Source organism: Cricetulus griseus (genome assembly GCF_003668045.3).
Source record: "Cricetulus griseus strain 17A/GY chromosome 1 unlocalized genomic scaffold, alternate assembly CriGri-PICRH-1.0 chr1_1, whole genome shotgun sequence".
Lineage (NCBI taxonomy): Eukaryota > Metazoa > Chordata > Mammalia > Rodentia > Cricetidae > Cricetulus > Cricetulus griseus.
The window spans coordinates 209,829,492-209,846,737 of NW_023276807.1; the positions used below are offsets into that span (position 1 = coordinate 209,829,492).

A 17,246-nucleotide genomic window follows, 5' to 3' on the forward strand; every position below is an offset into this window, starting at 1 on the left:
CCTCCATCAGTTCCTAAGGACAGCCTCATCAATCAGAACACAAGCTGCACCCTGCTGAGATGGGAAGGGAGCTCGGTACAGAGAAGAACCTGCCTGCCTTCTAAACTGAACATGACTAAGCGTGTTTTTGTTGTTTTTCGAGGCAGGGTTTCTCTGTGGCTTTGGAGGCTGTCCTGGAACTAGCTCTATAGACCAGGCTGGCCTCAAACTCACAGAGATCCACCTGCCTCTGACTCCCGAGTGCTGGGACTAAAGGCCTGGCTGACCATGTTCTTATGTCTGTTTTTAAAGTGTTCTCCTGCCAGTCCTCTGTCTTCTTTTTCTCGGACCCCCTCAGGGCTGGGCGTGTGAAGCCAATGTTCTGTGTGCTTGGCAGGGACTTCTCCCACCCACACATTTGAGTAGCATTTGGGCTGCTCCCTAGAAGCCCACCCTTTCCCCTCTAGCTGTGCACTCATCATCCAGACACTGGGAGACCAGACCAGGAGCACCAAGACTCCCACTTCACCCATCTGTACACTTTCTCAGGGCTCAAGCCTTCCCTTCCCAACTCTTTCCAGATTCCAGATTTGGCTCAGTGACTTTGATCCAAGCACTGGGGAGGCAGATCTGTGAGTTCAAGGCTAGCCTGGTCTACAGAGGGGATTCTAGGACTGCCAGGGCTACACAGAGAAATCCTGTCTCTTGGGGTGGGGGTTTATCATTCTAACTGCAGACAGTCTCCTCCTGACAACACAAGCTAAGAGCTTTTTCCTCTGCAGCCCTGGCTGGAACATCCTTGTGCATCTTTCCACCTCATCAACTTTTCATCTTTGCAAACTGAAGCAGGAAGCCTCTGCCTCCTCCCTGCCTCTCTCCTGCTTTGCTATTAGCTTCATGAGTGAGGACATTAATGTATTCACCAGACGATGTCTTCACACCACTGTTTCCTGTAATTACAGTGCTTTCTCTCCCACTGTCCTGGCTTATTTGACTGTAAAGTGCTTGAAGGAGGGACAGTGTGGACAAAGGATGCAAGGAGACTGAGGTTGAAAAGTAGTGTAATTTTAGCATCCAAGAGAATAAAACAAACAGCTAACGCACTGGGAGCTCATCAACTGCAAACACACACCAATGTTTCAGAGCTTTACAAAAGGTACCGAAACAAGTGAGGACTGGGGAATGGGGAACTGTTATTTATTATAACCAATGAGAGACACCCCAATAGACAACAGATCCTCTTTCCTTCAGAGGTCAAGTGTACTATATTTGTCGTGTAAATCGGCTACATTGTCACTGGAGACACGGATCCAGCCATCCTCCCGAACGTGGTAGAGATTGACTGAACCTCCAGAGTAGGCATCTCTGTAGGTGGCTTGGTAGATGGCTCGGCGGGCCAGATCGTAAGCCTCCTGGACTTCTAGGTCATAGGAGTAGCCTCGGTCCATGACTCCATAAGCATACACGGAGCCAGAACCCACCGAGAAGGCTGTTCCAGAGATGCGGTTCCCCTCACTGTCTACATAGTAGAGGCCTGGAAAAGGAGATGAGGTGAACAGGGAAAAAGGAAAAAGACCATCATTTCTTTGCTATCTTGTTCACCTTCTAAGGCAATTTCTCATCTTCCTCAACAGAGATCATGCTCTGCAGCAGAAGATATAACTTGCATGTACAAGGTGGCCCTGGGATAGATTTCTACCCAACACACACACACACACACACACACACACACACACACACACACACACACACACACACACACACACCACACCACCACCAAAATGAAATCTAGCACACTTGGGAAGTGGAAGCAGGAAGATCACGAGTTAAAGGCTAGCCTTAACTATGTATTGAGTTTGAGGCCAGCCTGGGCTACATAAAACCCTGTCTCAAAACAAAACAAAACAGGGGCTAGAAAGATTGCTCAGCAGCTAAGAGCACTCGCTGCTCTTGTCTAGGACCCAGGGTCAGTTCTCAGCACCCACTGGGTAGCTCACAACTGCCTGTAACTCCAGTTTCTAGGGATCCAATGCCCTCTTTGGACTTCTTTGGGCACTGGACACACAAGTGGTACACATACACACATGCAAACACTCATCCACACACACACACACCAAGCTTAGGACTGCAGGCACAGTACAAGATAACACTTCTGCAAGAGATGATGGTTCCTTCTAGGCCAAAGACTAAATGCAACAGAGCTTTACCATCCAACACAGAGACAAGTGACTGGATGTGACTGACTACACACATGGTCTTACCGCCAAACACTGAGAAATAGTTTGGGTATTTCTTTTTTTTTATTTCATGTGCACTGATTTTTTTTCCTGCATGTGTATCTGTATGAGGATGTCGGATCCCCTGAAACTGGAGTTACAGACTGTTGTTAGCTGCCATGTGGGTACTGGGAATTGAACTCCGGTCTTCTGGAAGAACAGCCAGTGCTCTTAACCACTGAGCCATCTCCTGGCTCCTAGTTTAGGTATTTTATATTAACTATAAACCAATTCCACTAGCTTCATTTATTTCTGATTCAATCTCACTGTATGACCCAGGCTGGCGTTAAACTCTTGACCCTCCTGCTTCAGCCTCCCTACTGCTAACACCACAGCGGTGAATCCCTTGGCTTCTCCATACATGACTCAGCATGTAATTGTTGCTTTCTACCAACCAGGCCTGATATCCTGAGTGTGATACACAGAAAAAGAGAACCAACTCCAAGTTATCCTCTAACGGCTACATGTATATGTTGGGATGTACACTTTCTTGAACTCACAAACACACGAGAAATAAATAAATAACTTACAAATTTTTTAAATGGGACTCTACGGGTTGCTCTTGCAGAGGACCTGGGTTTGGTTCCCAGCAACCACATTGTGGCTGACAACTGTCTGTAACTGTAACTATATTCCAGACAACCCAATACCTCTACTAGCCTCTTCAGGCTCTAGGCATGCACTGTGGTGCACAGACATATATACAGACAAAACACCCACAAACATAAAATAAAATTTTACAAGTATAAAATATATATATCCATGAGAAATTTTTAAATTATGTGTGAAGCTCACTTTTTTGTCCTGTTAGAAAATGCTAACTTGCCAGGTGGTGGTGGCGTGGCACACGCCTTCAATCCCATCACTCAGGAGGCAGAGGCAGGTGGATCTCTGAGTTGGAGGCCAGCCTGGTCTACAGAGTGAGTTCCAGAGCTACAAAGAGTATTTTTTTTTCTTTTTTTGTTTTTCAAGACACGGTTTCTCTATATTGCTTTGGAGGTTGTCCTGGACTCACAGAGATCTGCCTGCCTTAGCCTCCCGAGTGCTGGGATTTAAGGCGTGCACCACCAACGCCTGGCATGTTTTCTTGTTCTTATATGGGGAAGATGGAGACAATAAGACAACGTACTTATTGCTTTGTATTTACTGCACTCAACAACTGTGACAGCTCACTGAACCAACTGACAGATGAAGAAACAGGCTAAGAAAAAAAGGTAACTTTAAGGTTAACTGACTAAGACAGTCAATGACACAGCAAATCTAACTCCTTGCCCTTTCCTATGTAGTACAATGTCCAGCTTGGAGAGAGAAGGAAGAGCTAAGACCCTAACTGACACATCCATCCTAGCATCCACTGAAAGCCCTTAATTCATCTGTCTGTTTACCCCCTCCCCACTGTAGTGTCTACCCCAAGGACCATAACTACAACACAACTCACCAGGGCCTCTCTTATCCCAGCCACAGATCATGGTGCCCATGGACAGCCCCATGCCTTTGTACTGATACACCATGTTAGCAAGAAGCTTGGAGGCCGCTGCGACAGAGATGCGCTCCTTATTTCGAAGCTCATAGATTCGACATTGTCGAGCCAGCAACCGCTCCCAGAAGCTGCAATCCGCTGCACCCCCAGCCATGGTGCCCAGAAGGTAAGGGTTGATTTCTATTACTTTCTTCACCGTCTGGGAGGCAATATAAGCTCCCGCTGTGGCCCGGGAATCAGCTGCAACAATGACTCCATGACGAAACTAATTAAAGTCAGGGAAAACACAAAAAAGGTCACATAAAGACCACAAATATTTCCAATACATTTGTATTAATGTAAAGCCTTTATGCATCTTTTTGGATTGTGCAATCGAGTTCACATATTAAATGTCATTTGGGTTTAACAGCAATCCCTGATTTGGGAATAGCCACTTTACATATGAAGAAGTTTAATGACATAAAGACGCTCCTAAGAGGACTAGAGAGATAGCTCAGGGGTTAAGAGAACTGGCTGTTCTTCAGAGGTCGAGTTCAGTTCCCAGGACCCAAGTACACCTTTGTGAGCGCCCACAAGACCTGTAATTCCTGGTCCAATGAATCCGACTCCCTCTCTTGGCCTGTGAGAACACTACACATGTGGTAGACGTAGATAAAAGCAAAACACACAAAAATATTAAGACTCGCTTAAGAGGCACAGCTAGTTATTGCAGAGCTGGAACAGGGACCTTAATTGTTTGGTACCCATTGCAGTAGTTCCTGGACTTCATCAAGCTCCCCGGAGGGGACCCCCCAGTCTCCTCCCTCACTGCCCCCCCCAATCCCACCTCCCCTTTCTCAAGATTACGAGGTGACGAAACCGCTAAGGGTCGGGATGAGAGGACCGAACCTCTCCCAGCCTCGGTTCCGTCTGGGATGCCGGAAAGGCCAGAGCCGCAAGGCGGCTGGCTGAGCACCTTGAAGGCCAGTGTGGTGGTTCCATGAAGCATTTCGATTCTCGGCTCCTCTGGGACACCCCAGCTGGGCGCGGCCAGGCTCAGCCCATCACCAGGACTCCCCGGACCCAGGTCCAGCAGATCTGCACGACCTCCGAATCCAAAAAACCCATGCTGGTTCACCGGCATCGGCCGCTGCAACACGCTAGCCAGCGCCATGTCTAGTAAGGGCAACAGGAACTAACTCTGAGCCCGCCTCCAAAGAACGGATGAGCAAAGCCGCGCCGTCACAGCTTCACGTCCTATTAAATCTATGGCGAGGGAGGGCCATTTTTACTCCGGGCAACCACACCTCCAAATGCCTGCATCGACGGTTTTCACCCATGAAGGGCGGAAGTAGAGAGTGGCTGTTCTCGTTGAGTGAGGGAGCTGAGTTCCGCCATCTTTGAAAAGGGCGTGACTACTGAAGAATCCAAGCTGGATTCTGGCGTTTGGTCGCCGCCCAGGCCCAGGTTCAGGTTGCAGGCTGCATCACTGTTTCTAAAAACTCTTGTTAACAAGACTGAGTGCGCCATTGTTTTTAAGGTCACCCTTCCTAATACTGGTTAAAACAATTGTTTTCAGGCCATTTTTTAAATATGATATTAATTCAGCCGAAGCAGTTTGTTGTTAAAAAAAAAAAAAAAAAGAAGAACAAAAGATACCTCCTCGATCTGGGCAGTGGTGGCGCACGCTTTTACTCCCAGCACTCAGGAGGTAGAGGCAAGGGATCTCTGTGAGTTCAAGGCCAGCCTGGTCTACAAAGCAAGTTCCAGGACAGCCAGGACTGGTACACAGACAAACCCTGTCTCGAAAAGCAAAACAACAAAAAATACCGCTTCTTTTTAAATAGCATTAATACCACAGCTGCTGCCTGCCCCCCCCCCTTTGTTTTGTTTTGTTTTGGAGATGGTCATACTCTATCACCTAGACTGTCTTGAAACTCACTTAGGTAGCCAAGCTTGTTCTCCAACTCAACAGGCTCTCCTGCCTTGTCTCAGACTGAGTCACCATACCGGGCTTGCTGTCCCTTAAAAGGTTTTTGGTTTTGTTTTGTTTTTTGAGATAGAGTTTCACTATATAGCCATGGCTTGGTCTGGAACTTGCTATGTAGACCAGGCTGGCCTGGAACTCACAGTGATCCTCCTGCCTCTGCCTCAGAGCACTGGGATTAAAGGCACTCCACCATACCCTGCTAAAAGTAACCAGTTTTTAATATTCTCTTCCAGCTTCTAGTGAGATTTTTTAGTAATAAATTGCCTGAAAGGCAAATAATGAAAAACAAAAGATTTGGTTAATTGGAAAGTCTGTTCTCAGTTTAGTGCCTGCTTTTTGTTTGTTTGTTTGTTTTTTCAAGACAGGGTTTCTCTGTGGAGCCCTCACTGGCCTGGAATTCACCAGGCCAGTAGACCAGGCTGGCCTTGAACCCAGAGATTCACCTACTTCTGACTCCCAAGTGTTGGGATTAAAGGTGCATGCCACCATGCCTGCCTTAGCCTGCACATTTAAACCAGTCGTAATTGACATCAGAGAACCTGAAGGAGAGCTGAGGGTCCATTAGATATAACAAGAGATTCGACTCAGCCGACCAAGATTAGGAGTTTCTTCCACCTACCTTTACCTCTCACACTTGGCAGGAAGCAGGCAGATTATGAAATATTGCTTCCTGCTTTATGGGCCTATGAAGTCAGTGTCTAGCCTTGCTTGTTGCATTCCCCTATCAGTATCTAAATCCAATGTTCTTTTGATGCCCAGCTCAGGCCTTCCTCTCCTATAGCAGGTTTTTCATGTGCAGTGTTTTTCATGCTGAAGTCTGGCAGTATGTCCATCCAAGTCCTACACTAGAGGTAAAACATTTTTATCTGTCTCACACTTACAGTGTAGAAATACGAGGTAGGGCTTGAGCTGACTTCAGTTTGGATCCCCAGCGCCAAGTTAAACAGCTGGGTGTGGGCATGAGTGCCTGTAGCCCCAGCGTTGGTCAACAGAGACAAGCAGATTCCAGACGCTTGCTGGCCAGCCAGACTAGGGGAAAACCAGAATTTAGGTTGGTTGAGAGACCCTATCTCAAAGGACTACAGTAGAGTGATAGACAGGACAGCTGCTATCTTCAACTAGCTGCCACATGTGAATCTGCGCCCCCAACCCCCATGCACGCACATATATATTGTTTTTCTTCCAGCACAGTGGCTGCACCTGAACCTACTGCTGTTTCAGCCAGTAATTGCAGATCTGCAATAACTGACCAGCTTCTCAGGCAGAGGCCTAGTGGGACTTCTACATCCCACCGGATCCTCCCCTGCTGCTGCCACCAAATGTAGTTTGGTTTTTTTTTGTTTTTTTTTTTTTTGGTTTTTCGAGACAGGGTTTCTCTGTGGCTTTGGAGGCTGTCCTGGAACTAGCTCTTGTAGACCAGGCTGGTCTCGAACTCACAGAGATCTGCCTACCTCTGCCTCCTGAGTGCTGGGATTAAAGGCGTGCGCCACCAACACCCGCAAATGTAGTTTTTAACTAAATCTCTATCAGTCAATTTATCAGTAAGTCTCGGGAGTCAGAGGCTGGGGTGAAAATCCGCTAGCTCAGAGAGGTTGAGGAACAACTCGTTGACCTTCCCTCTTCGCTGGCATCTCAGAAAGAGAGAGTCTTTCCATTCAGCCAAACCAAAAAAATGCCGCTCCACTCTAAGTCCCTCCCTACTACTTCCTGTGCATCTCTCCATCCATCTTCCAGACTCTTTCTGACTTTCTGTGATTACTTTCTATCAACTGGTTGTTTGCTCTGCCTCCTGATCCAAGGTTGATTTTATTTAATTAATGACAAACACAAACTTGGGGCTCACAGTGTGGTCGAATATCCCACAGCATGTGCATATCCCTCCACACAATCCTGCCACACACAAAGAGAAAGAGAGAGTGCCAAGTTCCTCTTTATTGACCATGTATTCTTTGCAATCACTCCTGCAACATGTCCAGTCCTTGTCTGCTTTGAATGGTTCTTTCATTCTTGACTAATATTGCACCTGTACCTCTGGTAAGGAGGGTTTTTCCACTTTTCTGTGTCTAGGTCTCACTACTTAGTGTAGATAGTGATCCTCTGTTCTCAGCTTTCCCAGTGTGGAATTATAGGTGTGTGCTGCTGGGCTTGGCAAAAGTGAGCTCACATTTACTTATGTGTGTGCACATGAGAGCATGAGCTTATGTTTCGGTATGTGTGTGCCACGTCACACATACGGTGTCAGAGAACAACCTTCAGGAATCAGTCCCCTCCTTTTTATAAATTTATTTCTTAAATTTTTTTTGGGGGGGGTTGAGACAGGGTTTCTCTGTGTAGCTTTGGAGCCTATCCTGGCACTTGCTCTGTAGACCAGGCTGGCCTCGAACTCACAGAGATCCACCTGCCTCTGCCTCTCCAGTGCTGGGATTAAAGGCATGTGCCACCAACGCCCGGCCCTATTTCTTAAAATTTTATTTTGTGTACATTGGTGCCTGCATGTATGTCTGTGTGGGGGTGTCAGATATTGGATTTACAGACAATTGTGAGCTGCCATGTGAGTAGTGGGGATTGAACCTGGGTCCTTTGGAAGAGCAGCCAGTGATCTTAACCACTGAATCATCTCTCCAGCCCCCAGTACCCTCCTGCTAACACGTGGGTTCCAGGGACTGAACTCAGACCCTCAGGCTTGGTGGCAAAAGGGCTTTTCTCTCTGAGCCATCTGGCCAGCCCCAGTTGTGTCATTTAATGAGAGCTGTTTATCTCTTGGCCTACTTCATACTCAGTACACGTTTGTGTACGAGACAATAATGTTCTCCCAGTCATAGAGGCTGAAGCCCTGGCTCATCTTTGTTCCTTAATTTCCTCCATATTCAGTGACTTGCCAGGTTCTCTTCTCGTCTGATATCCTTTTTCATTTACAGCTGATATCACCTTTGGTTTCTTTTCCTTTTTTTTTTTTTTTTTTTTTTAAGTTTAAGCTGGGTATAATGGTGTAATCCCCAGACTTCTTGGGAAACAGAGGCAGGCAGAGCTCTGTGAATTCAAGGCCGGCCTGGTCTAGTTAGAAAATTTGAGTTCAGCCATGGCTACATAGTGAGACCCAGTCTCAAGAACAAACAAATAAAACAATGTCAATTACATTTTATTTTACTTCTCTCTCACATACCCTGCCCCCGGGGTGTGTGTGTGTGTGTGTGTGTGTGTGTGTGTGTGTGTGTGTGTGTGTATGTGTGTGTGTATACTTACACCACAATTGGGCTGAAGTCAGAGGACAGTTTGCAGGGACATATCTGGCCATCTACCATGTGGGTCCTGCAGATCAAATTCATCTTCAGGCTTGGTATCAGGAGCCCCCACTTGCTGTCACCTGCTAAGCCATCTTTCCAGCCCACCTGTGGTTTCTAATTCCCTAGATCCTGAAATGCTCTCCTAAACTAGTTTTCTGGTCCTAAAGATTGTCATTCTCTACTTAACTAGCTGGAGACTCAGTCTTGTTTTCCTACAAAGAAGTCACAACCATCGATCTAGTTCAGAAATGTCGAGTTCAGTATAGATAGATACAGGTCAGTTGAAACAAATGGTCCAGGATGGTTTTGACAAGGAGATCTGGGGTCCACTTGAGTTCTATTGTTCCTCAAAATTAGAGCCTTACCACTATGTTTGCATGCCGCATGTCTCTTCCTGGAAAGATGTGAACAGCTATCTATTCACCCCACATGGAGCACCAAGGACAGACCAAAGAGTGATTCTACCCAGGTCTAGCATGGTAACCCAGTGAGTTTGAGGTTATTTACAGGTGTGTGACTAAGTGGTTACTTATAGGGACCTGTGTAACTTATGGAAACTACACTACTAAAAAAAACAGTTTCTTTCCTCAACAGCTGTTAACTGGGGGCTGGAGACGTGGCTCAGCAAGTAAGAATAAGTGCACTGACTGCTCTTACAGAGAATCCAGGTTCAATTCCCAGCTTCTGCATGATGGTTAATAGCCATCCATAGCTCTTAGTTCCAGGAGATACATTGCCTGCATCTGACCTTCATGGACACCAAGCATGTACCCGGTGTACATATTAAATGCAGGAAAAATAATAAAATGAATAAGTTAATTTAGAAAAGCACATCTAGGGGCTGGAGAGATGGCTCAGAGGTTAAGAGCACTAACTGCTCTTCCAGAGGTCCTGAGTTCAATTCCCAGCAACCACATGGTGGCTCACAACCATCCACTATGAGATCTGGTGCCCTCTTCTGGTGTGCAGATATACATGGAAGCAGAATGCTGTATGCATAATAAATAAATAAAATCTTAAAAAAAAAAAAAGAAAAGAAAAAGCACATCTACAACTGTGAACTTCTTACTTTCTCTTTGGGAGGGCCTGATGAGTGCCACCTCACGTGTGTTCTCTTCAACAACACTGTCTCCCTTCCTCAAAAGGAAGTTAGTGGGCTCGATCTTGAGTCTTGATGTCGAGTGGATAATCACATCTGCTCTGATTCAAGCAGGCAGTAGGTGTGTGCTGCCCAGAGGACAGAGTTCCACACATGACACATGACTGTAATCCCAGCACTTAAGAAGCAGAGGCAGGAGGATAGTGAGGTTGAAGCAAACCTGGGCTACAGAGGGAGTTGAAGGCCAGCTTAAACTACAGAGGCAGGTGGATCTCTGTGAATTCAAGGGTTCGAGGTCAGCCTGGTCTACAGAGAGAGTTCCAGGACAGCCTCCAAAGCCACAGAGAAACCCTTCCTCAAACCGCACCCCCAAAAAACCCAAACAAGGCCCCCCAAACAACTACAAAATAAGATCCTACCTCAAAACCAAAACAGCATACCAGCACTGGTGAGGCAAAGGCAGGCAGATCTTTGTGAGTCCAAGGCCTGCCTGGTCCATATAGTGACCAATAAATAAATAAATAAATAATCTAAAAAGCCCCAAGGCAAAACATAGATGAAGATAAACAGGTTAACATAAGTTATAAGAGCTAGTGGGACAAGCATAAGATAAGGCTGAACATTCATAATTGATAATAAGTCTCCATGTCTTGATTTGGGAGCTGGTTAGCAGTCCAAGAAAGCCTGCTACCTTTGGTGCCCAATGTCGGGGGTCAAAATGCTCTTTTACCTGGTCACAGTGGCCAAGTTTTAAACTACTAGTAGCCCAGCTACTACTAAGGCTGTAGCCTGGTGGGAATTTTGTTTCCCAAGACAACGACTCTATTGCTTCGCCTAAAGGTAACTAAATCTCTATCATTCTAATAAAACCTGAGATTCAAAGGCTAATGTGAAAACCTGTGAGCTCAAAGAGTTAGAGCAGGAACTGACTCTCTCTCTTAGCTGGCATCCCCAGAAACCCTTCTCCTTCCACAAGACCCCAACTAAAAAACACTACTTCCTGTCAACTAGTTGCTAACCCTGCCTCTATGAGCCCAGGTTAATTTTATTTAATTACCACAATGCAACACAGCTTTACATAGCCAAACAAATGCATAATAAACAAATTAACCCATTTCTGCCTAGTTAAACAAATATTCCACAACAGTGGACTCATTCTAAATCTTATTTTATTCTGAGTTTTTAAAGACAGAATCTCTCTATATAGACCAGGTTAGCCTTGAACTCACAGAGATCCACCTGCCTCTGCCTTCCAAATGTTGGGATTAAAGGCATGCCCCATTTTGCTGGTGCTAGGTGCTATAGGAAACTCTAGACATCAGTCTGGGGTGAAAGAAGTTGTATTTTGTCTTGTTGTAGCCGTTTTCTTTTTTCTTTTTCTTTTTTTGAGACAGGGTTTCTCTGTGTAGCTTTGGAGCCTATCCTGGCACTCGATCTGGAGACCAGGCTGGCCTCAAACTCACAGAGATCCACCTGCCTCTGCCTCCCAAATACTGGGATTAAAGGCATTGGCCACCAACGCTGGCTGTAGCCGTTTCTTAACAGAGAAGACATAATATTTGCATTACATCTCAGCAGAAATTGCCCATGTGGAGGGTAGGGATACAGCAGGAGGTCAAGGCATCTATTTAGGAGACCATCCAGCAGTCCTACCCAACCTGATAATGGCATAATTTAGAAGGATTTCACTCCATCCTTATGGAAAGTCTGAAACGTTGTGACATTATTTATTTATTTTTACTTCATGCATATTAATGTTTTATCTGTATGTATGTTTGTGTAAAGGTATCAAATTCCTCGGCACTGGAGCTGTGGGCAGTTATGAGCTGCCATGTGAGTACTGGGAATTGAACCTGGGTCCTCTGGGAGAGCAGCCAGTGCTCTTAACCACTGAACCATCTCTCCAGTTCCCTGTAGTATTTATTTTTTAAGGTATGTATGTATGTATGTATGTATGTATGTATGTATGTATGTATGTGAGGTAGATTCTTCTGGCTTGTGAGCTGGAACTCACAATCTTCCCATCTTAGCCAGAATGCTGGAATAGTTACTAGATATATATATATCACCAAACATGGATACCTTTAGATTATTATTTTATCATTTTTGTGAAGCCAGGATTTGGGCATGCTAGGCAAATGCTGCACCACTTTAAAAATGAACTGTTTAGTGTGTGTGTGTGTGTGTGTGTGTGTGTGTGTGTGTGTGTAGTGTATGAGTGTGAAGTCAGAGGACAACCTTCAAGGAACAGTTCTTGTCTTGCACCTTGGTACCCTGGGTTAGCTGGTTCTCCTGTCCCTGCTCCCCATCTTGACATAGGAATGCTGATTACAGACGTGTTACTGTGGCATCTGCACCCTGCTTCCTCACCCCCCTAAGACAGGGTTTCTCTGTGTAGCCCTGGCTGTCCTGGAACTCATTCTGTAGACCAGGCTGGTCTTGAACTCAGAGATCAGTCTGCCTCTGGCTTTATAATGTGGGTTCTGAGGCTCAAACTCTGGTTATCAGGCTTGCTAAGCAAGTGCTTTTACCTTCCCAGCCTAGAAACACCACCTTTGTATGCAGACAGAAGGACCCCTTTGTCCCTAGAGCAGAAGGGAAACTTTCAAGTTCTGGCACTCTCACCCTTCAGTAACCTGCTTTTCTGGGAGTTATTTAAGTCTTTCTCCTTTTCCCTCTTACAGAAACTCTGTGTTCAGCACAGTCCGTGCTGCGTTTCCCCCATCACAACCTGAGTTAGAAGTCTTTGCATGCCTAATGTCCCACATAGCAAAGCCAAGGAGGACCCAGTCGGGCTCCTTTCTCTTGCATGCACTCTTCCCTTTAGTTATGCTAATCCCCACCTCTACCCCCTGTTGGGTAGACCGAGGATGACAGACAGGAGACTCTTTTGGTGACCTTTACGTGACATGATAGGTGGCGTCTCCCCAGCGCAGGAGCTCTGCTGGCCCTTTCTGTCTCCCCCTGGAGATGCTCTACTAACCAATTCCGAAGCCTCATTTGAGATTCGGGAGAAATGAAGCATCAACTCACAGGTCTCACTTACTGGCTCTGGCTGTAGGCCAGCTTCTCTACAGCGTCCTTCTGACCCAGGTCTCAAATGCTGCCCGCTCCTTCCAGCTTTCACTCAGCCTCAGGGATGGCTCTTCAGGATGTGTGCAAGTGGCAGGCCCTCGACACCCAGGGGCCATCCCCTCACTTGCCTGAGGCTGGTGGCTGGGCTGTGCCCCGGGGCTGTGACCCTCAAGCCTTCCTGCGGATCCACGGCCCCAGGCTGGCCCATGGCACCACCACCCTGGCTTTTCGCTTCCGTCATGGTGTCATTGCTGCAGCCGACACTCGCTCCTCCTGTGGCAGCTATGTGGCATGTCCAGCCTCACGGAAGGTCATCCCTGTGCACCAGCACCTCCTGGGTACCACCTCTGGAACCTCTGCTGACTGTGTCACGTGGTATCGGGTGCTCCAGCGGGAGCTGCGGCTTCGGGAACTGAGGGAAGGCCAGCTGCCCAGTGTGGCAGGCACAGCCAAACTCTTGTCAGCTATGCTGTCCCGATACCGCGGCCTGGATCTGTGCGTGGCCACTGCCCTGTGTGGCTGGGACCACTCTGGCCCTGCCCTCTTCTATGTCTACAGTGATGGCACTTGTCTGCGGGGTGATATCTTCTCTGTGGGCTCTGGATCTCCGTATGCCTATGGCGTGCTTGACCGTAGCTACCGCTATGACATGACCGTTCAGGAAGCCTACGCCCTGGCCCGCTGCGCTGTGACCCATGCCACCCACCGTGATGCTTATTCAGGGGGCTCAGTGGACCTTTTCCACGTCCGAGAGACTGGCTGGGAGTATGTGTCCCGCAGTGATGCCTTTGTGCTGTACATGGAGCTGCAGAAAACCCCAGGCTTGGAGCAGGAACAGGAGCTGGAGGCAGAAGCCAGTCAAGTCCACCCTGAGTCTGCCACTCCACAAGATGCTGAAGAAGGTGGAGAACTCTTCGTGGAGCCAGAGGAGATGACGACAGGAGACTCCAGGATAATAATAGCAAAGACCAAAATGATGTGAGAAATGACAGAACTTAGGGGACCCAGACAAGGCGGGTAGGTCAGGGAATGAGCCTGCCGTGGCAGGGCTAGTCCTGGGAGCATCCTCATGGCGTCTGGCTCTGGCCCTTCTGGGTTGCCTGCTTTATTTGTTTAAGTCCCTATCTTTTTGCCTCCCAGAGCTATTGATGTCTCTGTACAACATGTTCTGATGATGCCCAATGGATGGCATAGCCTCTAAATTGACTCAGCCAACACTTGTTGCGTGCCTACTTCGTGCCAACTGCTCTGCTATGTGCTAGGCCCTTTTTTGTCTCCCCACCCCAGTCTCTATTCTCATTTTGGTCCTTATCTGTCTGAGTCTTTATCTCTCTCTCCTGGTCACTTCTCAGCTTGGTCAGCCAGGGCACCGAGGGGAGAGAACCCTCTCTCATTAACACTTAGAGGCCCTGAAGGCCGCAGTTCTGTTATAGTGGTGATGGGCTGGTCTCTGCTGCCCGCCCTGTCGTGACTATAATGACTATAATGATTCCTCCTATACTGAGTGCAGTTCTCATGACAACCTTTGGAAGCACAGTCCTTTATTGAAACTGGATCTGGTTTAGAGTTATTGGACTTAACCAGGTTACATACAGTAGTGACAGCACTGTAGGGATTAGACAACCCAACCCTTCCTGGGCTCTCTGTGAATATTTTCCTCCCAGCTCCCACTGCCCAGCCCTCTTTTTTGAGACAGGGTTTTTCTGTGTACCCTTGGATATCCTGGATTCTCTCTGTAGACCAGGCTGGCCTCGAATTGACAGAGATCCACCTGCCTCTGCATCCTGAGTGCTGGCATTAAAGGTGTGAGCCAATTGTTCTGCCTTTTCTGCCTTCCTTCCTTGCAAGCTTCTGGGGATTAGGCCAAGCTCCTGTCTATTGGCCAAAGATGAATGAACTTCAAGGAACCCAAGGGCTTGGATGGTGAGCTCAGAGAAACTGCCCATTCCCAGGCTTATCTTGCTATGCTGGCCAGGGCCTAAGCCCTGCCTACCCTGTAGCCCAGCCCAGCTCTCTACCCCACAGACTTCTCCCCTGTTTGTTCACTCCGGCCTCTCCTGGTTGTTCCCTCCAGAGGATGAAGACCAGAGCAAGTACTATGCTACTGGAGCCAGCCAGCACATTTTCTGGCCTCCTGACCAGCTTCTGGCTTTTCAGGGAGCCCGGACTTGGAGATCCAGGCTTTCAGCTTCAGGAGAGCCACTGCCCTCTCACTAGGCTGGTCAGGAGGTGGGGCCTGAAGCCTCCAGTCCTAAGACTGACAGCTGATTCCCCCTCTCCCTTGACTGACTGCACTTCAGATTAAGAATTCATTGACATTAGACTTACAGACTTTGAACTGGATTCTCCAAACTCTGGAGAGCTGGAAGGAAAGTCAGGGACCCTCAGAAAGAACAGATGACTACTGAAAGTCCCCAGTACTTGGGGACTAGCTTGCAAGCCAGGGTGGAAATCTGGTATTGGCCTTCCCAGTAGCCTTCATCCCGTGCAAACTGCCCAGCCCTGGGGAGGAGGTGTGGGTCTCTAGAGGTGATAACTGAAGGTCAGGGACACTTGGGACGTCCTAGTCCTGGAGGAGTACAGGAGGAGGGGCAACTTTTGCACAGGTATGAGTAGGTCCATATTCATGGCCATTGGTGTGGGCAGATTTTTTTTTGTTGTTTGTTTTTCAAGACAGGGTTTCTCTGTATTGCTTTGGAGGCTGTTCTGGAACTTGCTCTGTAGACCAGGCTGGCCTCGAACTCACAGAGATCCACCTGCTTCTGCCTCTCAAGTGCTGGGACTAAAGGCGTGCGCCACCAACGCCTGGAGTGAGTAGTCTTAGCATCCAGCTATAGGTGAGTGACTAAGGACAGGTAGCTGCACTTGAGGGTGGCAGGTGAGGCATGTGTGCTAATTCTGTGGAAGAGAAAGGAGCAACATTTGAATAAGAGCAGCCACTGCAGCCTATGGGGCACAGTGCCAGCCTCCCCCCCCCCACATCTTGCACAGTGTAGAGCCACAGAAAAGAGGAACTTGGGGCCAGGCTGTGTACCAGCCCATTAACTACTGTTTGCCCTCCTGGTCTGTTCTGAGGTTTTCAGGCAGTGAGCAATGACAGGAGCAGAGGGGTGATCTGGGACCTGTGATGGATATCTGAGCCCAACCAAAGGATGCTGTGAAGTGTGTGTGTGTGTGTGTGTGTATGTGTGAGTGCAAATGTGCAACCCAATCCCCTGAGATGCCTGTACCTCTCTTTCCAGACTAGACAAGGAGGCTAGAACCTTGAAAGAACAAAGCTCGCATCTACATCTATTTCCTTCTTTTTTTTTTTTTTTTTTTTTTTTTGGTCAGGCTGTTTCTGTGTAGCCCCTGGCTGTCCTGGAACTTGCTCTGTAGACTAGACTGGACTTGAACTCACAAAGATCCTCCTGCCTCTGCCTCTGCCTCCTGAGTGCTGGGATTAAAGGCATGTGCCTTTTTTGTTTTGTTTTTATTTTATTTTTTTTTTAGATTTATGTATGAGTGTTTTGCCTCCATGTTATGTACTGTACCACACACTTGCCTGGTGCCTGCAGGTCAGAGAGGATATCGAGTCCCCCACACACTTGTGATGCTTGTGAGCTACCATGTAGATGCTGAGAATTGAACCCAAGTCTTTGGAAGAGCAGCCAGTGCTCTTCACATCTGAGTTATCCCTCCAGCCCCAGGTTCCTTTACTTTTTTAGTGCATTGTTGGAGCGCCTCAGTAGGCTTGTTAGGACTGGGCAGGCAAAACTAATGTCCTGATGGGCAGTGGTGGCACACGCCTTTAATCCCAGCACTCAGGAGGCAGAGGCAGGTGGATCTCTGTGAGTTCGAGGCCAGCCTGGTCTACAAGAGCTAATTCCAGGACAGTCTCCAAAGCCACAGAGAAACCCTGTCTCTAAAAACTAAAAAAAAAAAACAAAAAACAAAAAACAAAACAAAAACCCTAAAACAAAAACAAACGTCCCTTTTGAATACACCCTTCTCTACCTGACACTGGCTCGTGATTCATTTTGTTCATTGTTCCAGTAATTTTTAAAGGTTGAAGCAGCTATCAGGGTGAGACCAAAGGGCTAGG

The 17,246-nt window shown here is 47.5% G+C and overlaps 2 protein-coding genes across 2 annotated transcripts; one reads left to right on the forward strand and one right to left on the reverse strand.

The window, feature by feature from the left end:
* Positions 1-1,023: 1,023 nt before the first annotated feature.
* Positions 1,024-4,916, reverse strand: Psmb5 (proteasome 20S subunit beta 5). The gene is made up of 3 exons (XM_027390633.2): positions 4,691-4,916; positions 3,694-4,000; positions 1,024-1,513 (listed from the first exon to the last, which is right to left on the reverse strand). Exons 1-3 carry the CDS (start codon positions 4,886-4,888, stop codon positions 1,227-1,229), a joined length of 792 nt encoding a protein of 263 aa, XP_027246434.1. The 5' UTR covers positions 4,889-4,916; the 3' UTR covers positions 1,024-1,226.
* Positions 4,917-13,226: 8,310 nt separating this feature from the next.
* Positions 13,227-14,144, forward strand: Psmb11 (proteasome subunit beta 11). The gene has a single exon (XM_027390064.2). It carries the CDS (start codon positions 13,227-13,229, stop codon positions 14,142-14,144), a length of 918 nt encoding a protein of 305 aa, XP_027245865.2.
* The last annotated feature ends 3,102 nt before the right edge of the window (positions 14,145-17,246 follow it).